Source organism: Osmerus eperlanus, chromosome 4 (genome assembly GCF_963692335.1).
Source record: "Osmerus eperlanus chromosome 4, fOsmEpe2.1, whole genome shotgun sequence".
Classification (NCBI taxonomy): domain Eukaryota; kingdom Metazoa; phylum Chordata; class Actinopteri; order Osmeriformes; family Osmeridae; genus Osmerus; species Osmerus eperlanus.
In genome coordinates, this window is record NC_085021.1 from 16048256 (window position 1) to 16076167 (window position 27912).

Consider the following 27912-nt stretch of genomic DNA (forward strand, 5'->3'; position numbering starts at 1 on the left):
GCTTCACCTGAAAGCAATCTCTAGTCTGATCCATGAAAGTCTTTGCATGAAGTATGACTCATTGGAACATCAGTCTCCTCTTTCAAGTCATAAAGACTATGCATGGTGATGTACAACATGGCTCCTGTGAGTAACACCAAACATAACATTATTTTCTGGATGGCATGGTAAAAAAGCTTTTTGTCTCAAATTGCAGTTTCCAATTACTTTTCTTAACAAGACACCACACACCATAATATATTTGCTAGATAACTTTACGTTTCATCTCAAACTCAATCCTAAATTAAATGTAATAAAGTAATTGTAATGAAGGTTCCTCTGCAGCAATGTGGCCATCCACTTCTGTTTGCAGTTGAACTGTAACTGCAACAGTAACTGTACCTGAGGGGAGAGAGGGAAAGACAGGAGGAACACGGAGGAGGGTGGATCTGCACTCGGTAGATGGAAACTGAGAGAGAGAAAAAGGGGTGGAGCTCTAAAGTTAAGGAAAGCAACAAGAAAAGCATGTCTGTCAAAACTAAGAGAGAACAACTGAGGGAGACTAGGCCAATTCGACCTGAAGTGCCAAAGAAAATTGTATTATTATCGTGCACAGACTGGTCTCTGGCCTTGTGATTATCCTTCTCAAACAAACTATGGACAGTCCTGCAAAGGTTTAGATTTTCATGCATTATTTTTAAACATTGTAGCAGCGTGACCATGACCTACCTTGGATGGTTCTTGTTACTTTCAGTGGGCTTGTTTTGTCAAAGTAGCCCATGTTTGGGAGCCAATGGACTGAACAGATACAGATACAACCACAGGAATTGCTATACCTGTTTCTATGGACACAATAGCTACAATGTGGGAGACACTGGTTCAGGTGAGTTACATTTAGTCATTTAGCAGACGCTCTTATCCAGAGCGACTTACAGTAAGTACAGGGACATTCCCCAGGGAGTTCCAAGTCTGAATGACCACATTTTTTATATTTAGCTCCTTCCATCTTTTTGGAGTGAGTCAAAGTTATCAAGGCTAGTCGTCTTCCAGGACAGTATTTTACAAATCAATCCTGTTCTAAAATATATTAGCTTCTGTAAATGGGAATCTGTCACCTGTCAGAGATCTTGGGGAAGAAATCATTTACTTACAAAGTGAGTAGAGGAGGAGAGAGAGAGATTAGAGAAATAGAGAGAAACATGACTGTGTTTCTTAATGTTTTGTTATTGTCTTATAAGCAGTGGATAAAACAGCATAGCCACACATACTGTGAATACAATGTACAGTACTTGAACATGAGCTGGTGCAGAACATTATTCTGCATTGTAACCACAGACGAACACAGATCGTAGTTCCACCTCTTGTGATGATCCCAGTGCATCCCTACAAACATGTTTATGCTGGCTCTGTGAGACCTTGAGGAAGCCCCCTGCTGGGCCCTGTTCCACAGACGCTTCAGACCAGCTGTTAAAGACATTCAACAGAATGTTGTTGTGCTGGTCGCTGTGAATTTACTGATTTGTGATGAGAAGTCACTGGCACAGTGATATCAATTTTAATGTAAGCTCAGAGGAGATATCACATCAAAGGTCAATGTCCCTGAACCATAAAACATCCTTCTGCTGCATTTTGCCACATTTTTGTTTTATTTTGATGCATTCCTTTACCGATAAAGAGTTTGAACTAAGGACAGCAAAATGGTACACAGCGTCGCTAAGTCTCTTTGGACGCTATCTCCACTCACTCCCAAGGGTATAATTACTGTGTGTGCTGCTGTTCATTTCCTCATTTGTCTGCTGTGTGCAGTCTGTATTCCATCCCTGTGCTGTCAAGGCTAGCAGATTCATTCCTACAGGCCATAAGGATTACGATTATTTGCAGATCTTTTGGGTAGGTGGTCCTCATTACTGAGTAATGTGGGAGGCCCATTGTTAGTGTATTGCCAATTGTGAATTGATGCAGTCTGTACACTATACTGTACATGGTACAGTAAATGAATATTGAGCTTTTCATTTAGTGTCGTTATTTTTGTCCATGTTTTGTATTGTTAGTTACAAATGGGTTTTGGATGGGTTTTCCATTTATTGGGGCTATGGATATGGATATCGAGGCTTTAACATGTGGATATGTGATACATTTGATGTGTCTGCTAATGTTCTTGTGGCTGTGATTTATTATAAACAATGTCATGCATGAAGGTAGGGGCTTCTTTAGGCACATTTTAATCTTGTTCCAGACTGGCAGTCTTATCCCAGATGGTTATGGCCTTCAAAACAATCTTTTCACCAAGTTATGCTTAATACATCTGCCCCAATTGCAAATACTTACCCACGACATTAGGATAACTCTTGAAAGCACATGTCTGCTGCTAAGAGAATGTTCTGTATATGTTTGTGCCAGAGCAACCAGAAAGACATTTCAGCCCAGAGAGATGATGGACATCTTAAGGCCCCCAGGGGTCAACCATGGCTCTTCATCTCCAATAGGAGCTTGGAAGCCCTTTAATCAGGATCACAGGAGGGCTTTTCCAGGGTGCAGTTAGGCCCTTTTATCACAGGCCCCTTCTGAGTGGGCCAGACTGTCTGATGAGCCTCTTGGACAAGTACCTCTTCCTCCTTCAGAGATATTTGCTCCCTCTAATCAAGGTTGAAGTGAATCCTTCACTCTTTCAATACCCTACGCTGACCACTGACCAGCCCTGGCTAACACTGCTTCATGGGACTACTGCTGTTCATAAAGATAGACATTGTTGTTCCTTAAGTGTGACCGTTGGAATGTAATGGCCAATTGGTGGATGTCAAGGCTATTCAGAAAACACCAGAGAGATGTGAATGATGTACTATTAAATGTACATTATTTTAGATTCATTTGAGGCATTTTAGATACATAAATAGTTTGTGAGATGCTTTATTGGATTCAGAAACATAGAAATTGCACATGTCCTAGAGTACAAGCCCTTAGCCATATATAAAAGGTAAGACTTCTTTTTCGCTCCCATCTCTTATGGTTCCGCTCATTTGTCCTAACATTTCTTTGTTTTTACACTCTCCCTGTCCCTTCACTGGAATTACACCTTTAAATTGTTGCTTGGCTGTTAAGTCTAGGAGCCTCTATAATTTACAAGTTACTTATGGGTCTCATGCTCAACACTTTGGTTTACTGCTGTGAGAAAACATATGACGTTTGGTCTCGTAATATCAGCGATGCTGGCATCAATAGAAACTTGGTCTTCCGTTCGTTTGGAAGCATAAAACCCCTTGACTTCATGACCTCTCGGCTGCCCTTGTTAACCACTTCATGTTCAAAGGGAATTTGCTCTTGTAATGTGACCGAAGGTGTTCTAAAATTAAATTGTATAGGTTTTGTTGCAAGCATTGCGTGTGTATTTGTTTGTTCATAAGCCCTCTTGCGTTTGCGTAACTAAATCCCCTGGTTTTGTCCATCTGCCTTCAGTTTCTGCCTGGCACCAGACAGGCATGCAACTATATTTCTTGCTGATTGCTCAGTATGTTTAGAGCTGGCCTTCAGTGCAACATCTGTGCTATAATACATTACTTTCCAAGAACGTACAGTACCACTAAACCGCTAAATCACTGTCTCTTGCTTTGTTTTTTCCCCACAGATGTTGACGAATGTCAGGTCCATAATGGGGGATGCCAGCACCGTTGTGTGAACACCAGAGCTTCCTACTACTGTGTCTGCAACCCAGGCACCCGACTGCATAATGATGGACGAACCTGCATTGGTAAGACCCATAGGATAGCTGAAGAGGTCCCTTAAGGGTATGCTACTTCCACCGTTCTTAGTAAGCCTACGTCCATCTGGAGCTTTCCGAGGCTTGGAGCCACATCAAAGCAGAAAATGTGGGGTCCACCTTTCGCCTGTGTCAAAAGGGAATCAAAGAGGCCATTGTTTTGGTAGGGGGCAGAGGTTTCCCAGTATTCTCCAGCCTTGTCAGAGCGTGTTTGTGTTCTGGCTTATAAGGTACCACATTGTCTCTCACTTTCACTCTGCTTCTTTTGTCCATAAATCCCACTATCGTTCCTTCCAGCTTCAGCAATGTATCACAATATTTCATTCTCCATTCTCTCCTTATTTTGTACATGGACTCTCGGTGTACATGTTATAAAATAAATGCCGTTCTCAATAGGATATCCTGCTTACATGTTAATGAAGGTCAATGTGTTCATGTGGTCATGCACTAAGCACCTGCAGTCACTGTCCGCATATTCCCCTCTGGGATGAATAAAGTATCAACTACTTAAAGCAAGGAATAAACTGCTGTGTTATTCACAAGGCTTGAATTTACAGCCTTGAATAAAATTGCAAAGCAATTTGTATATGTAAAAAGCAACATAATATTTCAAGATTCCATTCATTAATTGTTTACAATGATTCAACTAGAAAATATGAGTAACAAGTCCCCATCATAAAAAATATGAAATAAAAAGTTATGATTTTCTCTGTTACAAAGTACATTCATTTATGTTATTTAATTTGAAGTTTGAACTTCAAACACTCAAACCTGTCCACATGAAAATCAGTTGGGGTTTTCTTTTCCCCCTTTCACACCAGAGTGTATTGTCCAAAGCCCTCAAAGGCCCCGGGCATCATTCCTGTGGTTTGTGCTGAAGCCATAATACTAGCACCCCCACACAACTGTTAAACAGGGAGGAGCATCAGGGAACTCTGAAGTCTCGTAAAAGCTAACCAGTCACAGACCATGATAGGATTGGTTTTATTTTAATTTGAACAATCTGTCATCTTGATCACACAAAACTGTATGGCATAAAGGGAGAAACAATAATTTAGAACAGTATCCATGAATAATGTTAAGTTACTAAGTCCTCCATCCTATACACACTTCTCTGAACTAAATCAGATGGCTTTTTAATGAGCCAGCAAGAAAACAGTTTGCTCCAACATTATCCTCCATGTTATTTTTGGGCTTCTGTTCCTAGATGGAGCACCGAGAGGAAAACAGAGAAGTCTGAGGGTCGTTGAATGGTACATTCCAAAAAGGGAGTAGATGGAGTTTGTTAGGAAACCTTTTCTTCTTTTTACTGTATCTCCTTTATTTGACACATATTGTATTGGAGTTACAGTATGAGGACCACTACTCTGGACTACTCTAGGATTTCTGTCAAAGTGAAAGCCAGTGCCCAATCATCTAACGTTCTTGTGTCAAACCAGGATGACGTAATTTAGAGTTGTCAGGGCTGGCCTGGAACACAAGGTTGGACACCCATTCATGCATTAGTAAGCACAGTAAGAACCAATCCTTGGTTCATGTTTTCGATCCTGTTTGTCTTAGCCGTCCTCTCTTGTGCCATCAACAATGGGGGCTGTGAGCAGGACTGTATCCAGCTGTCCCAGGCTCACTACCAGTGTCGCTGTAGACCCAACTACCAACTCACAGAGGATGGCAAGAACTGCAAGCGTGAGTATTAGATCAAAGTATGCATACAAGTTAGGGTTAGGGTTAACCCTAATCCCACTATCGTTCCTTCCAGCTTCAGCAATGTATCACAATATTTCATTCTCCATTCTCTCCTTATTTTGTACATGGACTCTCGGTGTACATGTTATAAAATAAATGCCGTTCTCAATAGGATATCCTGCTTACATGTTAATGAAGGTCAATGTGTTCATGTGGTCATGCACTAAGCACCTGCAGTCACTGTCCGCATATTCCCCTCTGGGATGAATAAAGTATCAACTACTTAAAGCAAGGAATAAACTGCTGTGTTATTCACAAGGCTTGAATTTACAGCCTTGAATAAAATTGCAAAGCAATTTGTATATGTAAAAAGCAACATAATATTTCAAGATTCCATTCATTAATTGTTTACAATGATTCAACTAGAAAATATGAGTAACAAGTCCCCATCATAAAAAATATGAAATAAAAAGTTATGATTTTCTCTGTTACAAAGTACATTCATTTATGTTATTTAATTTGAAGTTTGAACTTCAAACACTCAAACCTGTCCACATGAAAATCAGTTGGGGTTTTCTTTTCCCCCTTTCACACCAGAGTGTATTGTCCAAAGCCCTCAAAGGCCCCGGGCATCATTCCTGTGGTTTGTGCTGAAGCCATAATACTAGCACCCCCACACAACTGTTAAACAGGGAGGAGCATCAGGGAACTCTGAAGTCTCGTAAAAGCTAACCAGTCACAGACCATGATAGGATTGGTTTTATTTTAATTTGAACAATCTGTCATCTTGATCACACAAAACTGTATGGCATAAAGGGAGAAACAATAATTTAGAACAGTATCCATGAATAATGTTAAGTTACTAAGTCCTCCATCCTATACACACTTCTCTGAACTAAATCAGATGGCTTTTTAATGAGCCAGCAAGAAAACAGTTTGCTCCAACATTATCCTCCATGTTATTTTTGGGCTTCTGTTCCTAGATGGAGCACCGAGAGGAAAACAGAGAAGTCTGAGGGTCGTTGAATGGTACATTCCAAAAAGGGAGTAGATGGAGTTTGTTAGGAAACCTTTTCTTCTTTTTACTGTATCTCCTTTATTTGACACATATTGTATTGGAGTTACAGTATGAGGACCACTACTCTGGACTACTCTAGGATTTCTGTCAAAGTGAAAGCCAGTGCCCAATCATCTAACGTTCTTGTGTCAAACCAGGATGACGTAATTTAGAGTTGTCAGGGCTGGCCTGGAACACAAGGTTGGACACCCATTCATGCATTAGTAAGCACAGTAAGAACCAATCCTTGGTTCATGTTTTCGATCCTGTTTGTCTTAGCCGTCCTCTCTTGTGCCATCAACAATGGGGGCTGTGAGCAGGACTGTATCCAGCTGTCCCAGGCTCACTACCAGTGTCGCTGTAGACCCAACTACCAACTCACAGAGGATGGCAAGAACTGCAAGCGTGAGTATTAGATCAAAGTATGCATACAAGTTGTATGCATGCCTGAATGCAGAATGTTTGTGTGTGTGTGTGTGTGTGTGTGTGGGGGGGGGGGCATACAGTGACAGTACGTGTTCACTTTGGAATCCAGTACTTGATAAGAAAAGAAAAACAGCTGATAAAAAACACTTTACATTACATAGTCAACCTTACGTTATTTGTCTCGACCATAGAGTATGAGATAAAACAGAACACTGGCCACATTAACCAAGCTTTGACAGCCTGTCCTTCTGCAGAAGGGGAAAATAGACTGATGTCATTCCTGCCAATAGAACATGGGTATGTCAGGTTTTGAATTTTCTTGCTTGGATGAAAATACTTCTTCTGAATTACTCACACAATTGTCAACAACCTTGTAGATCCAACTGAACTCAATAACACCTTTAAGTGAATGATCTTGAAGAGAGGCATTAGGCCAATGTTAGCACGAGACAAGAGTGAAAAAATACAATCATAGTAATGTATTGGGGTGTGCAACAGAGCCAGAACCGTTTGGCATGTGAACTGTAATAATATATATTATTTTTTATTGCTGTGTTTTTTGGCTGGCAAAAAAATTCCTTCACTGTCAACTTGTACTGTCTGACACATGGCTCTACTTCTGAGTGTGGCCAGAGACAGGCTGGCTATCGTCTTGGTGCGTGCAGTGGCCCTGTTCTGTCAGACAGTAGACTGGTCTGGTCAAACTGCTTGTCTGAGGCTCCTTGATCAAGGATCCTTGCTATAACCATGATACAACCATAATCTTGGCTTGGGCTTGCGTGTATAAGAACCTGTGTTGGATCTTACTGCAACATAATTTAAAGAAAGACACAGAGTCATATAAGCATATCCAAATGTAGAAGCCCAACTATTTGCAGTATTTATGTTGTTTTGTCAGAATTGTCTTTTGTATCACCTAAGTATAATTTATTAATAATGCAGTTTTTGTTTATTTTATATATAGTTACAATTATAAAGTACTGTAGGATTAAAGTAAAAATTGTAAGCAAGAGCATGACATGAAAATACATACTTTGTTTACTGATGAAGAAAGTTTTGTTATTTGATATGTACTTCATATGTACGCCAAGCTGTCCTCATTTCATATCTGGATTTACAATAACAGCTTTTTTTTTTACATTTAGTGAATTCCGTTACAAATAAAAAAAATAATCTTCAGTTCAACTAAGTGGAGCTCCTTTGCAAAACACATCTCAGGGGTACAGACCTGGAAGTGATTATGGGTCATTGCTGTTTAAGGAAAATAACCACACACTCAGTTAACCCAATTACCCTTTTACTCCCTCCAAATCAGTGGGGAGAGAACTGGTTTGTGTGTGTGATGGTATGTAGGCTACTCTACACCGTAAACTGGTTTACTGTATTTTAGTGAGAAGTCCTTGTGCAGAAGGGAATGGAGGCTGCCTGCAAACATGCAGGAACATTGGAGGGCGAGCTCAGTGTGACTGTCGTCCTGGTTACCTACTAGGCCAGGATGGTAAAAACTGCCAAGGTAAATAAAACCAAATTTTATAGTCATAGAGACACATCAAGGGCTGATTATTGTAACAATGATTTTTATTACACTGATAGTGAGGATTAAATACTGATGAGAAGATTGAGGATGATGACAGAACTATCATTGCGCAGCAGTGGTAATGATCTGGACAGCAGCGATGATGATGAAGTGGATGGTTCTACAGTGATTGTATGTGTTTTGCAGACATTGATGAGTGTGAGACAGGCCAAGCTGCCTGTGCCCACAGTTGCCACAACAACCATGGTTCCTTCACCTGTCTCTGCAACCCAGGGTACGAGCTAGGATCGGATGGGAGGAAATGCTACCGTAAGTCAGGGCACATTTCTTTAGCTCTACAGAAACCAAAGAAGCAACCAAGGATACCAAAAATATACAAAACAGGTCTTGTGATATTACTGACCAAATATTCAAACTCCATGGAAACACAGAGTACCACACAAGAGTAACAGGTGTCCATGTATTTCTTTTGTAGGCATTGAGATGGAGATCATCAACAGCTGTGAGACCAGTAATGGAGGATGCTCTCATCAGTGTCAGCACTCTACTATCGGAGCTGTCTGTAGCTGTAACCATGGATACCACCTAGCCGAAGACCTGAAGACTTGTGTGGGTAAGAAATAAGCTGCATTGGTATAAGGATATATTGATAATCACCGTACAATATCTACAGTAGATGTAGTTTACATGTTTAGTCATATTGCACTTTGAACCCTTCTCAGGAGATACTCAGGTGTGTTTGTGTTTGTCAGACTTGAATGAGTGTGATGCAGGAACCTCATGCTGTGAGCAGGACTGTACCAACTATCCGGGGGGTTATGAGTGCTACTGCAGGGCTGGTTACCGTCTCAACTCTGATGGATGTGGCTGTGATGGTATGATCCGGTATTACCTGTCTTTGATCTCTGCTTCAATTAAATGTATGACATGTGCTCATCTTAGGAACACATACAGAACACAGTAGCACGAGATGTTCAGTCTTTCTGTGCTGTTTCTCCACAGATGTGGACGAGTGTCTGGTGGACAATGGAGGCTGTGAGCACACCTGCCAAAACACAGCTGGATCTTTCCAGTGCTTCTGTCATCTGGGACATCGCCTTGACGAGGACAGGACCTCCTGTGTCTGTATGTAAAGCTCCGCTCCAATTGGAACTCATCGTCTGGATCAATACATCCAAAGAGGAGTGTTTGTTTTGATGCTTGGTGATCAGCTCCGGGTCTGTCTTCCCTCCAGCCCTGCAGGAGGCAGTAGAGGTTTTGGGGTGGAGTGGCCGTCTGGCTGTGGAGCGCCCCCTGCCCCAGATCACCTTGCTGAGGGACTTTGTCGTGCAGCCCCTGGAGCGCTACGTTGACTACGAGGAAGACAGCCTGGGAGAGCTGCGGGCCCAGAGCACTCTCACAGAGACCTTTGGTATGCAAACAACCTGTTAACACGCCAGCGTAACATTTAAAAGATGTGAATTTGAGTAAATAAACTGCCTTGATGTCACTTTCTGTGTAAATATCACCCCCTTGTCAAATCTTACCTTGGAGATAACAGGCGTTTTCTTTGGCACAACCCCACATTGTCTTCTCTTTCTTTTAGTTTGCTTGAATGAAACCTTCGGCCCTGACTGCAGCTTGTCGTGTGAGGACTGTTCTAAAGACGGAGTGTGTAATCTGGAGGAGGGAAGGTGTGACTGCCCTGATGGGTGGACGGGGATTGTCTGCAACCAAAGTGAGGTCATAGCTAAGGAGGAAACGATAACAAAACAGTAACAACCTTGAAAGTTTGAGTGACTCTCCTACTCTTTCTGCCCAGCTTGTCCCGAGGGCACGTTTGGCAGCAACTGTTCCTTCAAGTGTAAGTGTAAGAATGGTGCCAGTTGCAACCCTCTGACCGGGCACTGCCACTGTCCACCTGGCATCAGTGGGGACATGTGCCAGGATGGTGAGTGTGGATAGATTTCAACTCAATGTAATCTATTAAAAATGTATTATAAACATTTTTAAGCGTTAACACCAACGGACTAAAACAATATATTCTATAGTATACTATGTATATATTTAAATATACCATTACTGTACATGTGCTGTTCTCCTTTAGAAAGTGTTGTAACCTGCGTTCAACTTTGTTATGTCTCTTGCCCTCTTCATGCTCTACAGGATGCCCCAAGGGTCTGTATGGGAAACAATGCAATAAGAAGTGTAATTGTGCCAACAATGGGCGCTGCCACCGCACCTACGGGGCCTGTCTGTGTGACCCAGGACTCTACGGGCGCTTCTGTCACCTACGTAGGTGCCCCTCGATGTTTCCCTTTGTCTTTACAGCCATTACATCTTTCCCCTTTCACTGCCCATCCTGTTTACCCTTTACATGCCATTCCCTTCCAGCTTGTCCCAAGTGGTCATACGGCCCAGGCTGCTCTGAGGAATGCCAGTGTGTCCAGCAGAACACCCTAGAATGCCACCGGCGCCACGGTGCCTGCATCTGCAGACCAGGCTACCAGGGCAAGAGGTGCCAGGAGGGTTAGTGGTCCAAGAAAAATGTGCATGCTCACACACACACACACACACATATGCCCTGTGCATAATAATTCATGGCTTGACCATTGTTTGTGGTTATATGTGGCTCCACTAGAATGTGAGAGAGGCTACTATGGCCTGGACTGCAAGAAGACCTGCCTCTGTCCATCAGGAGTGACCTGCGATCATGTGACAGGGGAATGTAGGCCCCTGTGCCAAGCGGGGTTCCATGGAGATAACTGTGCTCTAGGTGGGTAAAGTCCATGCCGGCCTGCACCACAGACCTATAGGTCTGTCTGTTCTATCCCATGTTCTCAGATTTTATGACTGTGCATTGAGCATGTGGACAGACAGCTGTTTGAATGTGCTCAACACTGTAAACCTTTAAAACCTTGGAAATTGGGAAAATAAAAAGTTCTTGAATAGAGAAGGTAACCCGATCTGTCTCTTGGGACTATCTTTTCCTTGCAGTATATCACTCTGTCCTTTGACTTATCGCTCTCGCCTTCCCATTGAAAACATGGACCCAGCAGAATATAAATTGTATTTTTATTGGCTCTATATTTACCTTTTTAATTTACTATGTGTGTGTATGTGTGTGTATACATGGGCATGCATGTGCAGTTGTGACTGTGCCTGCACACCCTGTGTGATAACGGATGGAAATAACAGGAATACTTTTACAACAGCCACCTGGTTGCCATTAAATGATCAGAATCTAACATCTGCTTTAAATTTGAAACATCGGGGATGGGGGGAATTGTCCGGGTCTGGCTTCCCTCAGTCTCCCATCGCTCACTTACTGTATGTTTAGCAACCTTTCCTCTTTGTTTTCATCTGCTCTTTCCAAGTCTTGGGTTTACATGGTCAAAACGGATGCAGCATTTCAACTCTTTGGCCTCGCCACCGTTGACACACTTAACCCCCAACCGCTCTGTAGTGGCCTGGCCTTGCCTAATGTGCTGTGTGCTGTTTCCCAGAATGTCCACAGGGTCGATATGGATCTGGATGTAACCAGCCCTGTGAGTGCTCTGGGGCCCTCTGTGACAAAGTAACAGGGCGGTGTCACTGTCCACCAGGGCTCACAGGACAGCACTGTCAGATGGGTAAGCAAGGCAAGAGGGAGAAAATACAATGTCTACTGTGTTCGTCAAATGATGTATGACTGAAAAGTATTTCATGACTTTTCAAACATCACTTTTTATGTTTGTGTAAATTGCGGGTTCCAAAAGAACCAATCTGTTGAGAGGAAGTCTAGCCAACTCTAAAGTAGATAGCCAGGTATGAATAGAATCCATTATCTTGGCATTTGGATGTGGAAAGAACTCGTCTCTGCAGCATCAGTGCCTCTAGGAGGTCTTGAAATCAACATGTAGCTGGAGAAATATCTAGTGTATCATGTTCAACTATGTGACCGCACACAACTTTCCACCCTCCAACCAACCATGGTAAAGAACATGCTTTGATTGTGCTAATGTCTTTCCATTCTGGTCTATTTAAAGTTCAAGAGACTGTTCTGAAAATATACACCACTTAGAAGGTTAGAAGAGAGTTTGGTAGAAGAGAGTTTGGTAGAAGAGAGTTTGGTAGAAGAGAGTTTGGTAGAAGAGAGTTTGGTAGAAGAGAGTTTGGTAGAAGAGAGTTTGGTAGAAGAGAGAGCTGGTAGAAGAGAGAGATGACTTTAGTTCAGTAAATGATCAAATTTGTTGTACACCAGTTAAAACCAGTACATCTTAATCAAAATCTGGCACATACTATTTTGTTTGTATTATTTGGAGCGTATAGATACTATATCTGTGTCTTTGTCAGTTTATCCTGATATTTTTCAGAGTGTGAGGAAGGCCAGTGGGGGCTTGGCTGTGCTGAGTCCTGTCGTAATTGCCTGAATGGGGGAGTGTGTGACAAATACAATGGAACATGTCAATGCCAATCTGGGTACATTGGCACCCTGTGTCAGACTGGTAAGAGACTGAAAATAGTAACATCAAAATGAAATACATGCACTCTCTCGCTCATACTTGGACACACTGCTGCACGTACTCACACAACACACAAACACACACACACACACACACAAACAATTATTACAGTCATTGAAGTCAGTCACAGGGTTTTCAGGTTTCACTGTGTGTGCTTGTATGTCGGTGTACAGTGTGCCCAGCTGGTAGATTTGGCCACGGATGCCAGTTGCGATGTCTGTGTGAGAATGGTGGGCGCTGTCACTCAGTTACTGGACGCTGTGTCTGCACTGAGGGCTGGACTGGACCCAGATGTAGCAGAGGTGAGACAGTCTTTTTGCTATAGTACAGTACCTGGATATACAATAGTATAAGTTTATAGGCATGCTATTTAGTATTTCATACATTGTACAATAGTACGATTCTTCTATTCTGTTCTATTGCAGCATGTAAAGCAGGTCGCTGGGGGAGGGGCTGTGCCAACGTGTGTGAGTGCCAGAGCAGTGATGGGAGCTGCGACCCAATCACTGGCCAGTGTGGCTGTGAGGAGGGCTACACAGGACCACGCTGCCAACAGAGTAGGGGGATCTCATAACCAGAGTAGACGCTTCTGAGAATCACAGTCTTGGTGATGATGATCACTGATGCAATCCATTCATATCTCTCTCCTGACTGGACCAGAATGCCCAGAAGGCTCCTTTGGTTCAGCCTGCAGACACAGGTGCCAGTGTGCCAACCTGGCAGCCTGTGAGCATGTGAGTGGAGCCTGCACCTGCCTATCTGGCTGGACTGGCACCTACTGTGAAAAACGTAAGTCCTAGGAATGTTAGCGGTGTGTGTCCTGGTGTGTCTGTATTTAGTTTTAAATGGTTGTGAATGTAGTTTAGGTAGGTGTTGTGACTGTATGAACAGGAGTTCCTATATGTTTAATGTATGCACCTTCCTGCCAAAGTAAATTCCTTGTCTGTGCAAGCTTTCATGGCGAATAAAACCCATTCTTATTTGATTCTGATTCTGAATGGACGTGTGTGTCATTGTAGCATGTCCGGATGGCTTCTATGGGATGGAGTGTCAGCAGAAGTGTGAGTGCCTGAACGGAGGGTCATGTGATCACCTCACAGGATCCTGCATCTGCCCTGCTGGCTGGGTCGGACCACAATGCAACACTAGTACGTTCTTACAAACGTTCTTAGTTCACCAAACTAATAATAAAGAATGAAATAAACAGGTGGTGCTAGATTTTATAAGGTGGTAGAAATGTTATGAGTAAGCTACATCCTGTTAGGTGCTTTCTCTCAAAGTGAACTCACGGTTCTCGTAGCTTGAGGTATGTGTCTGCCTGCATTTGCCATTGCATAACTCCCGAGATAAACACATGCGATTTTTGGATCTGGACTGAAAAAGGTTGTGTGAGTGTCTGTTTGTGCCAAAGAAGTCTGTATCCACATCCTGCAGCTGTTCCTGTGGTAGGAGGAGGAATACATGGCATTGTGCTGCAGACCGCCTTTATTAATATATTTTGTAATAGTGTTTTTCTTTCTTGGCCACTTTCTGCATCCCGTTCCAGCATGCCAGGGAGGGCGGTTTGGCCAAGGGTGTAACCTCACCTGTCAGTGCCACAACGATGCCAGATGTGACCCTGTCAGTGGGCAATGCCAGTGTCTGCCAGGCTGGACCGGCTCCAGGTGTGACAGAGGTACTATAATCCATTAGAATCATATGTGTGTGTTTGAGCATGTGTGTCTGTATGAGTCTTCAGTTCCATGGGTGTGCACGCAAGCGTACTTCCTACATTGGGAGAGAATGCCTTCCTTTGCCTGTAGTCACTATGGGCCTTGATGAGCCTCAAGTAGGAAACCAATAACACATAACAAGCTACACTTAGTTCCTATTATCCTCAACATCTGTACATTTCATTCCTTCCCCACCCCTGCCGGCTAGATGCCATTAAGAGGACATATTCATAAGCAGCCTTCTACAGTGGAAAGCTCTTTCTGTCCCTCCAGTACATAGCATCTCTCCATACAGAGAGTACCGGTAGTTCTTTATCTCCTGTCAGTTTACAGTTACATGAATAGCCACCCGATGGTTCTTTTTGCTCTCAGAATATTCAGAGAACCCCAAGGCTCTGTTCCATTCCATAACATTACACCCTCTGAGGAGAAACAGCTCTACCCAGGGACTTGAACAGTGGGAAATAGAAACTGTTGAGTCTACAAATTGTTCCGATGTAGGGTTCGAACAAAGAACTGAAATAAAAGATGTCCACCACTTACAGTAATGTATATGGTTTCTAAGGTCTTAGAAAGTCAGGAGACTTTTCTCTCCTGCTCGTAAAGTGCAGTTTGACAGACTGCACAGTGTGTCTACCACAGTATGTGTGTGTGTGTGTGTTTGAATGTGCTCGTGTAATATGTGTGCATGCCTCCACCATTTAGAGTGTCCATCAGGCTTCTATGGGGCGGACTGTCTGCAGCAGTGCTTGTGTCAACATGGAGGTGCATGTGAGCGGTTCTCTGGGCGCTGTTCCTGTCTCGCTGGGTGGACAGGGGTGGCCTGTGAGCGAGGTAAATGCTGGGTCAGCATGAGAGGGTAAAGGGCATGGGGAAGAAGTAGCTCATAGAAATGCCTACTCTACCAAGTTCTTACTCTGTATGTCTCTCTCTGTAGAGTGTGCACACGGCTGGTTTGGCAGGGACTGTGCACAGCCGTGTGAGTGTGTGAATCAGGGGGTGTGTGACCGTCGAACGGGAGCTTGTAGCTGCCCTCCTGGTTATGTGGGGAAGCACTGTCAGACAGGTGAGAACCCGGCACTCAATTACGACTCCCTTCATCCATGTTCAAGTGTGTGCGTGTGCTTTCTTGAGTCTCATCGGGCATGTGTTCATGGAGAATGTATAAGTAAGCACGTATGTTTGCTGGTTCTGAACAGAGTGTGCAGCAGGACAGTTTGGTCCTGGGTGTGAGGACCGATGTAGATGCGCCCATGGTGCCCCATGTGACCATATTTCCGGAGTGTGTGTTTGTCCTCCTGGCTGGAGAGGACCAACATGTGACAGAGGTAAGTGACCCCCTCTAGTGGCAAACTACAGAACTAGTGTCTGGTACATCCAGTGTGTATAGCATTTAAACAAATATATTTACCACAGCGTGTCTGCCTGGCTCCTATGGTAAGGACTGTGCGCAACACTGTGACTGTCCTCATGGTACTTCCTGTAACCATGTGACCGGCAAGTGTGGGTGTCCCCTTGGCTTCACTGGCAACGGCTGTGAGCAAAGTGAGTGAATTAACTGAATAGTTAGTCAGCAGTCTAAGTTCTCTTATTCTGGCTTTTGCAGAACACCAGCATGTTGAACAGAATGCCATGTCAGAACGGTATCTTGTACCTGGCGCTTTATTACATTGTCTTTGCCAGCATGCAAGCCTGGCACATATGGTCTGAACTGTAACCAGGTGTGCCAGTGCTCTGGTGCCAACCAGCTGTGCCACCCTGTCATGGGTCTCTGCTACTGTGCACCCGGCTTCCATGGCAACAACTGTGATCAAGGTAAGCTTCTCCCTCATCTTACTTTACTTGCTACCGTTCTTTTTAATTCCAATAAATTAGTGTTTTTTTGTTTGGCATTACAGCGTGCGAGGATGGGCGCTACGGGCCAAACTGTGAGCGCTTATGCCAGTGTCAACACCAGGGCTTGTGCCAGACCACCACTGGCACCTGTCAGTGCCCACCTGGATACATAGGAGCAGACTGCAACACTAGTGAGTTTCCCTCTTGGGCGACAGGCTCAGGGGTTGATACATGATGGAGGGGAGGGCTGGTGTCACAGTAAATGTTTCTAAACGGATCTGAAAGATGCTCTTCTCTGGGTTCTGACAGCATGCCCCGCCGGCCGCTATGGACAGGACTGTGCCCGGGTTGCACTCTGTGGTGACGGAGCACGCAGTGACCCAGTGACCGGCAGGTGTGTGTGCGAGGCTGGCCAAAGAGGAGAAGACTGTGGGCAGGGTAACCACACGCACATAATGCTCCAACATGTTTTGAATACATTGTATTGAATGCCCTGTTATTCAGAGTATTTATATTTGTGCGTGTCTGTGTGGGGTTTCCAGGCTGTGCTCGAGGCTGGTTTGGGAAGGACTGTGCCCAGCGTTGCATCTGCAATAACGGGGGGGTGTGTGACCCTGTATCTGGGGTGTGTACCTGTGGACTGGGCTGGACTGGACTGAACTGTGAAAAAGGTGATTAGGCTACCATGGCAACAATGGAGGGAACCATATAAATACACTTGCTACATGCTGTGTTTCTTCTGCTGTGTGATCCAGTATGTTCTCCTGGGAGATATGGAGCCAACTGTAGCCTACAATGCAGTTGTCATAACAACGGGACGTGTGACAGAGTCACAGGAGAGTGTCGGTGTGACCCTGGATACTATGGGTACCTGTGTGAACATGGTGAGCCGTGGAATACATTTCTACAATAAGTGTTTTGTGGACCCCCTGTTCTCCCTGCTGAGCTAACACTCCACTGTTCTGTCTTAGCCTGCCCAGTGGGTTTCCATGGTCACCGCTGCCAGCGTCACTGTAACTGCAAAGGTCGTGCTTTTTGTGACCCAAGAACAGGACTGTGTCTTTGCCCCCCCGGTCACCATGGAAACCACTGTGAGCAGGGTGAGTGGCTGTCAAGTCCATTTATAATGCTCATATCCACACACATGAACTCAAATGGCTCCTGTCTTGAATAGTTTCCTTTCTAACAATCATCTGCCTGTCAGAATGTGACCAAGGCCACTTTGGAGTGGGCTGTACCCAGTCATGTGACTGTGACGTCGACACACCATGTGACCCTTCAAGTGGCAAGTGTCTGTGTCCACCAGGCAAGATGGGGGTGCGCTGTGACACAAGTAAGTGTGACCACAGTCCTAACCTTACATAAACTCCTTAACATGTTGGTTGTTACTGGGATACAGTGGGATTCAATTACATGCAAATATAAATGTCCCATTGCCTGGTTGTATACATAGGTTGTGCTGCGAACCGGTATGGTCCAAACTGTACAGAGACATGTGAGTGTCAAAACGGAGCACAGTGTGACCCCAGGAACGGCCGCTGTACCTGCCTGGGAGGCTGGGTAGGCAATGCCTGTCAGGAGGGTAAGAACACAAGCAACAGTTTCACACACTAACAGTTGATAAGGATTTAATTTAACCAATACATATCTTGTCTTTTACACAGGCGGACCATTTACTTCTCCAATACAGCCCCGTAGAAACCGAATATGGAATTACACACAAAGTCTGTCTTCTGTATAGCACCTTCTACTGGCCAAAAACTCACATAACAGATTGGGGCTCACTCCTCAAGGTTATAGAGCCCCCAAAAGAGATGAAGTTAACTAAAAATAACTGCAGAATCAGAGTTGTCGTGGGAGTCATGCACCATGGTGTGACCAACCAAAGACCAGTAGGTGTCACCAGAGTGACAGAATATGAACACAGACATGGATGGCAGAGGATACAAAAGTCTAAATGTTCCCCATGTCACATGTTGTTTATTCACGTGTAATGTAACAGGGTGGACTCTTCTAGATTCTCAGAGAGTAACTGAAAGAAACTAGAGAGCCTTTGTCAACAGACCACTTCTTGGGTACCAACTGGACATGGGGGAGTACTGTATGATTTCAGGAATTCAGTATACATTATGTCCTCAAACTTCATAAAGGACACAAGCAGTCTTTGGTTCTAATAATAATTTACTGTAAAATGCACATTTTAGCTTTACCGTTGTCATTAAATATGTTTTTTTTTTCAAATTTTTGAATTTTTGTCTTCACTAAAACTATACTTTTTTCTTTACAATCTATACGACAGTGACACCAGTGTTTACAATTCATGCTAATGAGCAATAACAACGAGAAAAAAGGAAATGTTGAATGATTGATTCAATTATAGCATTTATTTTCAATATGATAAATTCAAGCTGTACAGAATATTTTAAAATTCTGCCTCAGTCACAATTCAGTAAGCAATGCTTGCAAATAAACAGAAAAACAATGCAAAGGCAAAAGTGATAACAGCCATATCGATCCATTATATACAGTTTAAACTATGTACAGATAATTTGACAATCCATAATGTATTTGAAATTGCAAATGTACAATTAGACGACTATTTTACAGATTCCACATAGTATGAGCACAATGTGGTTAAAAAAATAAGACCATGAACAACCATTGACAATGATACAGTTTAGCATCAGTACAGTTTATGAAAAGCAGTAGCATTCTAGATTAAATTGATTACGTTTACTCTTATCTTCAGTGTTTCTTTGTGTGTCACGATGCTTCAGCTGCCTTGATCAGTAAAGGATGGTGTATGGTCATTTAGGACCAATACATGTTATTTAGTTAATGTGGAAGACACACATGAAACCTTTACTTAACAGAGATTGTTTATATGGTTATACACGTCAAAATCTTAGTTTTTCTTGTATCTTGTATATTTCTGTGACATAGTGGTCATCATCATCAACATGCCTCTGAACTCCACAGACCGGGGCAATGAGTAGTGGTTTTCAAAAAATGCAACATGCAACAAATATGACTGTTGCCCTACCAGTTTCCGTTACTACAGTATACTCAACACAAAACATGGCACACACCAGCCATTTAATACACAAGGGCATACATATGCACGCACTCACACACACTCACTTTGTGTAACTCGGTTGTGAGCTTTGGTGAGAGCAAAGAGTGTTTTTGACTCCAAGGCGATCAGTAACAGTACCACCTTCAACAAGATCACATACTGTAAGTTATAGGTCTGTTGGACAAACTGTATCAAACATATGCATGTAAGATAAATAACAGGGCTATGCCATGCCCCCAAAATGAGTGGTCCAAATAAGGACTGATCTTGGATTGTATCAACACTACAATAACGACAGTGCTACATTTGAGTTGTGTACCATGCTACAAACTATAGTTCCAACAGTTGAGTGCATGGTTTTAACCTCTTAGTTGAACAGTAGGCTCAGCTAGCCTCAAAGCCTAATCAGAATGTTCATACAGCTCCTGGGGCCCAGTGGTCAGCTCAGCTCTGTCTGGAGCTGGTGAATTGGAACGGCAAATATTTTACTATCAAAATGGGTAACAATATTGTCAAAATGCTTTTTTTCTTCTTACTTGGTAAATATTTGGTAACTATAGATCAATTCCAAACTAAATGTTTAGTGAAGATGTGATGACAAGATATCTTCTACAGTACTTCCTGGTACAACATTTACTATTGGCGGAGGTCAAGCAGTACGACATCCATGCTTGCTTTTCCATAGCCTTAAGAAAATGCGGAAGATTTGTGTTTTCAGTCTCCAATCCATATTCATTGGTTTGCCACTTTGTAAAATGTCCTTTTAAATATGGTAATTTTAGAATTGAGTGGGACATGGATCAGGTTGTGTAGATACAGTACAAGATAGTGAGTGCTGTCCACAACATGACATAGTCAGTTTACCGTATGTGTTAAATTATCAGAAGAGAGAATAATACTAAAGAATTGTTAATTTATTTGAACAATATCATGTAAGCGGGATCAACCTCAATCCCATGATTGGTTCCCGTCCTCACGAGAACGGGATACACACACGATGCACTTAACAGACGTAAATCAGATGAACACATACACTGTATGGCCCAAAGTATGTGGATACCTCAGTATATGAACTTGTTACTGAATGGAAGCAAATCCCCCATCCATGTTACAACATCTACTGAAAAGCCTTCCCCGACGAGTGGAGACAGATGTAGAAACAACGTGGGGACCAAATGCATATCAATACCCATGATTTCGGAATGAGAGGTTTGACAAGCAGGTGTCCACATCATTTTGACCATATACACTGTAGTGAATGTTTACGTCTTAAATACAAAGAGTCTTTCACAACCAAGTTGTGGATTTTTTTTTTCCATTTTACATGTAGTTCTGTATGTACAAGTAGCCTACAAACAGTGGCCTGTTTGGGGCAGTACATACATTATAAAGGGAATTTGTATTATCTTTGGCTTTGACGGTGTGAACTGTTTTCATTTCCGGTTATAGCAGTGACAGAAACTCTACAGGGAGCTAAACACACACACAAACACACACATATATGACTGCTGTAAATGAATTACCAACAGCATACATTTCTTTCTCTCATCCAGCTATCATTTTGTGTCTTGATTATTTATTTTTTTAACTACAACAAATAATGGGACTGTACCAATTTATGGAAACTGCACAAGGAATCCTGCACAAGGAATCCTGTTCTGTAAAAGTAAATGTTGAAAAACCAAAATGCACATGCAAGTAACCCGATACACAGCTTTTATAGAATGTGACAAGAGTTATTGAGGCAAGAATGTGCTCACTGCGTGCTCTGTGAAAGACAACACTGTAGCACACTGTTAGTTGGTCCACAATCTTAGGGTGAGTCGTGGAGCGTACGCTGGACACTAAGGGATGGAACAGTGGGGATAGAATGACAGAACAGGACACATCACTATCAGACCATTCAACATTCAACATTACCCTTTCCACTGGGGTGGTTTGATTTTCAGCTTCATGTATTTGAGCTATTTTATGACATTACCACTAGGTGTGAATGAAACAAGACACACACCTGTAAATGCTGACACGTGTAACAGAAAAGGGAGGCTATTGCAGGCCAAATGTTGAAACAGTTGAAACTGTCATAACAACACCAATGGATGTTGTGTACTGTATGTGCATTAAATGTCAAAGCATACCCATGCTTGAATGAATCCTTTTCTGTATGCATGATATGCATTCTACATGATACTTACAGTACTTCTTTTTTAATCTGCACCCTATGTAGGCACATGGCCAAATACAATTTACTATATAGAATAGTGCATGGCCACACATTTAGTTATCTATGGATTTTTCATGGTGCAGTTTAAAAAGCTTTGGTTTAATATGAAATTAACTTCCTGCCTTGTTCTAAAGTGCTAGATTGACTGTTGAGGAACTAGAGCAAATAACTGCTTTTGAAAACCTTTCTTAGATAATTGTTAAATACGTTTATGAAGTGCATTTAAACCCCTGCTTTACAATGAGTCAAATTGTTTTGTAAAGAAGCCAACTGAAATAATCAAACAAACATATCTGCTTAATCCAATGGTTTAGAGAGTACCCCACTTCTGCTCTGTGTCTGGGGTTGGGAGAGAGAAAAGATTTCTGCATATTGTAATAGACATTCCCACCCTGTTCAATGGCTATATATTTCCTGCTGTTTCATTCAGAAGAAGCTGGGGCGAAGACGGGAATAGGCAGCCTCGAGCTCCGTCCATCAACAGTCCAACTCTAGGATCTGTAATCCTTTTTACTGTAGGGCTTGTTGCCTAGGATACTGTCCACCTCATGCGCAATGGAGGAGGACAACTTTGGAAGAACCTGAAGGTGAGAGAAGTGGAGGTTATGTAAAGAGAACATCAAACTGACACTTCAACCATTATATTTTACAGAAGGACTTTGGAATATTGACCTGTGGGGGCTAATAGAAAGAGCTACATTTGTGCATGTCAATCACAATCGTATACAAATGCATACAGGTACAGTAGAACTCCAATATAATTTCAAATAAGTTGTTGTACATCATTTACAATTTTGTATTTATTTGATTTTTTTCCATTGTTGCACATTCAAAATGGGGCTTAATGTGGGTCTCTGTACACACTGCTGCATACGTTCTGTAAACAAAAACAAAGCAGAGTCGATTCTGAAGAAAATAATCGCTTCGCCATCTGACTAAAAATAGAATCAAACCTCCACCACAAAAACCCTGAGTGTTCTAGAAATGAAATACTTTATAACATTTTACAGTATCAAGTGTCAAATCCCCATTTGTGCTAAATTAAAATACTGATACATTACAATTCTATCAAAATGCCAGGTTCAGGTTGTTTTAATGATGAGATACACTGTGTGTGTGTTCTCTCACCTGTATTGCTCCTATATTTTCCATCAGCTGGTCTGCGCTGGATGCCCCCAACAAAACTGAGCTTACTCCTTCATTCCTCAGACACCAAGCTGCAGGAAAGAGCAATACCGCAGGACGATGTAAGACAGCAGCATCAGAAACTGTACACTTTAACACAGTGGGTGTAAGACAACAAAACCTTATTGACCCTGTGTGATGGAGGAGGACTCAGCAAGATTTCAGGTTAATAAGCAGTACTTCGGTGTCAAACTCTGTGTGTGTGTGTGTGCACCCGCGCGCGTGTGTGTGTAGAGAGAGAGAGAAATCCTTTGTTGTATATGGTAACCAGCGAGTTCTGGTGAGTACAAATTTATATTTCGAACATTCTCATCTCCAATCCCAGTCATTACAGTAAAACCAAGAGCCAACAGTACGAACACGACAGTGACAGACGGACCCTGAGCTCCCACAGGACAAACTGAACAAAATGAGACAGTGTGGACTTCCTGAAGGACAGGACAGACAGTGTGGACTTCCTGAAGGACAGGACAGACAGTGTGGACTTCCTGAAGGACAGGACAGACAGTGTGGACTTCCTGAGGGACAGGACAGACAGTGTGGACTTCCTGAGGGACAGGACAGACAGGACGGACAGGACGGACAGACAGACAGAAAAAGAGAGAGCGGCAGGTGTTTCTCTATTTTATTTTATTTTTACCGATAGCGAGCTGGGGCAGAGTGCAGCCCAGTCGCTCTGCGATGGCCTGCAGCTCTTTCAGCTTCGCCTGCTGACGACGTCCCTCCTCGCTCAAGATCTTGTCCTTCATCCACTGGTAACCCTGTCACGGACAGACAGCACACCCGCTCAGGACTACAGGACCCAGAATTCACCCCACCATTGTCTTTTTGTATACCGGTGACTGCCTAACAATTCCAAAGACTGAGGTAGTGGACAGTTACTTTGCAGACATTCCCACACTATGACAGCACCTCTTTGAATACATGTGTTAAAAGACACCAACAAATATGAATTCAAACCCACCATAAAAAACTAAGTTGATTTTCATCCCCAAGAAGCCGAATATAAATATTTTTTTCTTTACTAATTTATGTTAAAGATTCAATTATGGATTCCATATCCCTTAAGATCAGTATACTGTGTTCCTCACCAGTGATGTTTCTGGTATAGGTTTAATGAGTACTCATATATGTTGGCAAACTGTCTGCTTCCTTCATGGGAGTGAATGATGTAGAGGAAATCAATCCATGTATGGCCAAATACTATTTCAGACACAATAATGACGATTTAGTAATTACCAGTCGAAAGGAGAGAAAGCTTCTACCGCACACAGATCGAGGGCAATTAAGATGCGAAAGTTCAACCGATACACATGATGTACAGGGTCAGAGGTCAAGCGTTACCTTAAGCGAGGCCCGTGAGTACGGGGGTACCCCGCTGTCGTACTTCCCTGAGATGATACCGCAAGCTAATGGGGACCACGTCATGGCACCTACACCTGTGCAAGTGTGGTAATGAACAGCTTTATTATCCAACAACTGGTGACCTTTTTACTGTGGCAGGTGCCTCACCGGCTTGACAATCTTCTTAGCAGGTCAGCAGAGGTCAGTGTTAAAGCGAAACTCACCTATCTTATGGAAGAGCTCTGGGAGCTGCACCTCTACCTTCTCTCTCTGGAACATGTGGTACTCTGCCTGCTCGCAGATGGGCGGGATCAAGTTGAACTGCCGTGCCACAGAGTACGCCTCCTACAGGACAGACAAGAGTATCACAGTCAACTGATCGGCAAATAACCAAGTTCAATCTTTAGAGTATTGTAACTGATTGGTATGCAGTACATAATATGACGTGTGTTAAACTTTTTGACACAGTTTTACAGATATGCAACAGTATGGCTAACCATGATCTCCATGGAGCTCCACCGTGAGGTGCCCCAATACATGGCCATCCCCTGGTTGATCACATGGGTCATTGCTCGTACAGTCTCTGCCAATCAAAATGCAAATATTTAACCTGGGCCCAGATATTCAATATTAATAGCGGTAAGGGCCACAATGAAAGAGAGGATCAAGGCTTCAGGAAGTGTTAACTGAGATGGAAAGCAAAAACAAAAACAGAGGAATAGAAGTGGAACAAAGGAGTGCAAAAGAAAATAAATGCCTTTACAATGCCATATGACCATGAACAGCTACATATTTGACTGACAGATTAAAACATGGGTTGACAGGGTAAAATGTATCCAGAATAATTAGTTTTTGTGTTTGCAAATAGTATAGAGTATAGAACAACGTAACAGTTCATGAAATCGTGTTGCGAGGCAAAGTTTAACATAAACTTCTAAATGGCACACTCCTTTGACACAGGGGGTTGAGAGGGGTACAATCTGAGGAAAAGAACATGATAAGGTGTACAAAATAAGGTCAATTGTACAACTGAACAAGTCAACATTGTTGACAAAGAGAGAACCATGCTCTGGCAAAGGAAATATACTGCAATCAGGACAAAGAAGGGCTGTAACAGGAGCAGTCATCTTGCAAAATAACTTGAACCAGGCCATCTGTAAGAGAAAAAGGGGCCCAGACCAGACAGAAAACCCCCAATCTCTTTGAAAAGGTGGCCCAGCTTTAGTATAGCTCTAAAGTGCACATTAATGTGTACACCTCAGCATTCACTTGAGCATTGTTGAGTGGTGTAGTTTTATTAAGTAGTTTTATTCATATTTAATTAGAAACAATGACAGACAGGCAAGAATAATGGAGATGGAGAAATATGGAGATACACACTGTTTGGTATGTCCTTGCTATTTACTGGCACAGTTGTCCCCAGAATGTGATCATGGTAACTTTTTCCTGGAGCTTACTTCTATGAATAAGTAACGTAGGCCTATTCCAAACCATTGGGCAACTACTGTAAACAAAAAGTACCATCTAAAATACGTCAAAAGTAACTCAGATGCAACACTCAAAATAACACTGTGAGTTACTAGTAAATAGAAATATTCAGTGACGTGTAGTCCTACTACTAAAATAAAGTGAAATTTAAGAAGAAACTAAAAGAAGGAAGGTAATCTTGCAACGAATACTGATATAATGAGAAATTAGACGCAAAAAAATAAATAAAACAATGAATGAGTGGCCCGTCAATTCAGTGGCCTTCTCCAAAATTAATTTGCAAGATATTTTTATAGATCAAACAGCCCGCATCAATCACTAAATTTAAGGTGCTTCACCTTCTACTGCACCACTGGGAGGGAAGTACAGCATTTTATGGACTCACTGGAGTTTTCAACAGGTATTATTTATACCAAGTCTCTGCCATAAAATGCCTTTTTTGGAGAGGTTGTGAATATTTTTCACTGAGGGTACCATGTACCTTCTATGATGAATGTTCTGGACTTTGATGTGTAAAATGGGTCTCCTGGTGACGAAAGCAAAACAAAAGGATTGTGAAGAGTTTGACCATTCTGTGAATGAAAAGACAGAAAAAAAACTCTGGGCTACCCATCATGCACTGCAAGAGAGTTTTAAAATTAAAAATAGAAGATTAGAAAAAGGAATAGAAATTATGCTCCTTTGCTTGAGATTTTTTGGTGGATGCAAGGCTTCAAGCAATAGTGTACCCTGATCAAGGAAACAATTTTTTCCTTCACTACCAAGCGATCCAAGCATTCCCAGGCTTGTGCTAAGAACTAGATGCATACCCCAAAACTATGTGCTTCTGCCATCTAATTAATCTGAATGCAATTTTGGCAGCAGAGCCATAATCATTTCACATTCAGCACGCACGCATCCATGGTACAGAACATATAATGCAATCTAATTTGATTCAAATTCTTACTATTGTATTTTTACTGTTGTAGTCAGTTATGGCTACAACAGGATGTACTTTATCATTTTTACAGGCGACACAGATGTCCATGCATGTCCACAAACTGACTGTTAGCAGATTTGTGTCATATAAGAGCACGTTTTCATTTTCTGTCACTCAGTATTGTGTAAGTATGATGTGTTCTATTCGTCTTAGATTGGACAGAACTGAAATGGGACAATCAAGAAAGTGATGATGCCACACATGCTCCTTCTCTATGTCATGTTGCAAAATCATGGAATGTTGCCAGCATGCCAGCTGGATGCATAAAGGTCATTTCATGGGTCATGATGTCAACTCAATAGACACTGAAGCAGTAAAAACTAAGTATTGAACAAACTGCCATTCAGACTTGTGCACCTACCTTCCATCGGTGTGTTGGGGTCTGGTCTGTTGGCAAAGACTACGTCCACATATTCTAGCTGAAGTCTCTCTAATGATGCTCTTAAACCTGTCAGAAACATACACATCATTGCATATGTTTTTGTGGATTATCTGTTCATTGGCGAAATTCTAAATTACAAAACGGCTTACCTTCAATAATGTGTTTTCTCGACAACCCTCTTTCAGTTTCTGCTCTGAAAACCCAAAACAGAATAGTTGTTTATTTCATTACAAAATGAAACCCTATTACTCTATTCTTACACTTTCACAACCTACAGTTCATAATACTGTAGTACATTCAGTAAACCGTAAATTATACTTGAAGCTCACAGTTGGAGATTATGAATGTAATAATGGGTTATAATGAATATTCCTGCTTCCTGTCAGTGCAAGGCCAGGACCTTTAATTTGTCCTCCCTGACAGGGCATCCAAACAGGGGGTGGATCACACCAGCTTCCTCTCAGGAATCAATTAAAGTGAAGCTCTGCTGCTTCTCTGCTGTGAGAGCTCCCCACTACAGGATACACACACACACACTAACTAACGAGCTAAATAATTGAGTACATACTTTCCTCCCCAGAAGATTTTGGTAGTGATGACCAAACTGGACCGTCTGTTCAAGTAAAAATTAAGGTCAGAAAAATGACATCTGGTTAACGAATCCCTTCACATATTTTCATTCAAGGAGTCATTATCATATTCATATTTCATCAAAAGTATCTTGTCAAAAATTATAATAAAGTTCTGTATAAACATCTGAAAA

The 27912-nt window shown here is 42.4% G+C and overlaps 2 protein-coding genes across 10 annotated transcripts in view; one reads left to right on the forward strand and one right to left on the reverse strand.

Moving 5' to 3' along the window:
• The first annotated feature begins 513 nt into the window (after positions 1-513).
• Positions 514-18706, forward strand: megf6a (multiple EGF-like-domains 6a). 3 transcript variants are annotated; one of them, XM_062459483.1, is made up of 34 exons: positions 514-862; positions 3602-3724; positions 5294-5419; positions 8293-8415; positions 8626-8748; positions 8915-9052; positions 9192-9314; positions 9442-9564; positions 9674-9850; positions 10025-10156; positions 10241-10369; positions 10585-10713; positions 10813-10947; positions 11060-11194; positions 11925-12050; positions 12774-12905; positions 13097-13225; positions 13349-13480; positions 13584-13712; positions 13943-14071; positions 14470-14598; positions 15341-15469; positions 15573-15701; positions 15835-15963; positions 16052-16180; positions 16319-16450; positions 16534-16662; positions 16781-16909; positions 17014-17142; positions 17227-17355; positions 17443-17571; positions 17676-17804; positions 17925-18053; positions 18136-18706. In XM_062459483.1, the coding sequence occupies exons 1-34, from the start codon at positions 700-702 to the stop codon at positions 18210-18212; spliced, it is 4413 nt and encodes a 1470-aa protein (XP_062315467.1). In that variant the 5' UTR covers positions 514-699; the 3' UTR covers positions 18213-18706. The 3 variants fall into 3 exon arrangements, with proteins under 3 accessions (XP_062315467.1, XP_062315465.1, XP_062315466.1); XM_062459481.1 differs by lacking the exons at positions 514-862; positions 3602-3724; positions 5294-5419 and adding an exon at positions 6716-6881; XM_062459482.1 differs by lacking the exons at positions 514-862; positions 3602-3724; positions 5294-5419; positions 17925-18053; positions 18136-18706 and adding an exon at positions 6716-6881 and having other exon boundaries at positions 17443-17562; positions 17676-17789.
• Positions 18707-18826: 120 nt separating this feature from the next.
• Positions 18827-27912, reverse strand: part of LOC134019062 (voltage-gated potassium channel subunit beta-2) — a 41061-nt gene continuing 31975 nt past the window's right edge. For 4 of the 7 annotated variants that reach the window (XM_062459576.1, XM_062459575.1, XM_062459570.1 and 1 more), the window contains 10 exons: positions 27718-27762; positions 27299-27342; positions 27129-27215; positions 26270-26314; positions 24798-24883; positions 24525-24645; positions 24301-24395; positions 23597-23717; positions 22900-22988; positions 18827-22352 (listed from right to left, as the gene is read on the reverse strand). In XM_062459576.1, the coding sequence (XP_062315560.1) occupies positions 22263-22352; positions 22900-22988; positions 23597-23717; positions 24301-24395; positions 24525-24645; positions 24798-24883; positions 26270-26314; positions 27129-27215; positions 27299-27342; positions 27718-27762 (823 nt within the window). In that variant the 3' untranslated portion in view covers positions 18827-22262. The remainder of the gene's footprint in view (positions 22353-22899; positions 22989-23596; positions 23718-24300; positions 24396-24524; positions 24646-24797; positions 24884-26269; positions 26315-27128; positions 27216-27298; positions 27343-27717; positions 27763-27912) is intronic. The other 3 variants (XM_062459577.1, XM_062459571.1, XM_062459573.1) reach the window with 1 other exon arrangement.

Bases quoted from the DNA above. Each gene is read 5' to 3' on its own strand.
- megf6a (XM_062459483.1), top strand. From the start codon at position 700: ATGACCTACCTTGGATGGTTCTTGTTACTTTCAGTGGGCTTGTTTTGT. The intron at 9,053-9,191 runs GTAAGAAATAAG...TGTGTTTGTCAG, and splicing joins AGACCTGAAGACTTGTGTGG to ACTTGAATGAGTGTGATGCA. The intron at 14,072-14,469 runs GTACGTTCTTAC...ATCCCGTTCCAG, and splicing joins CGGACCACAATGCAACACTA to CATGCCAGGGAGGGCGGTTT.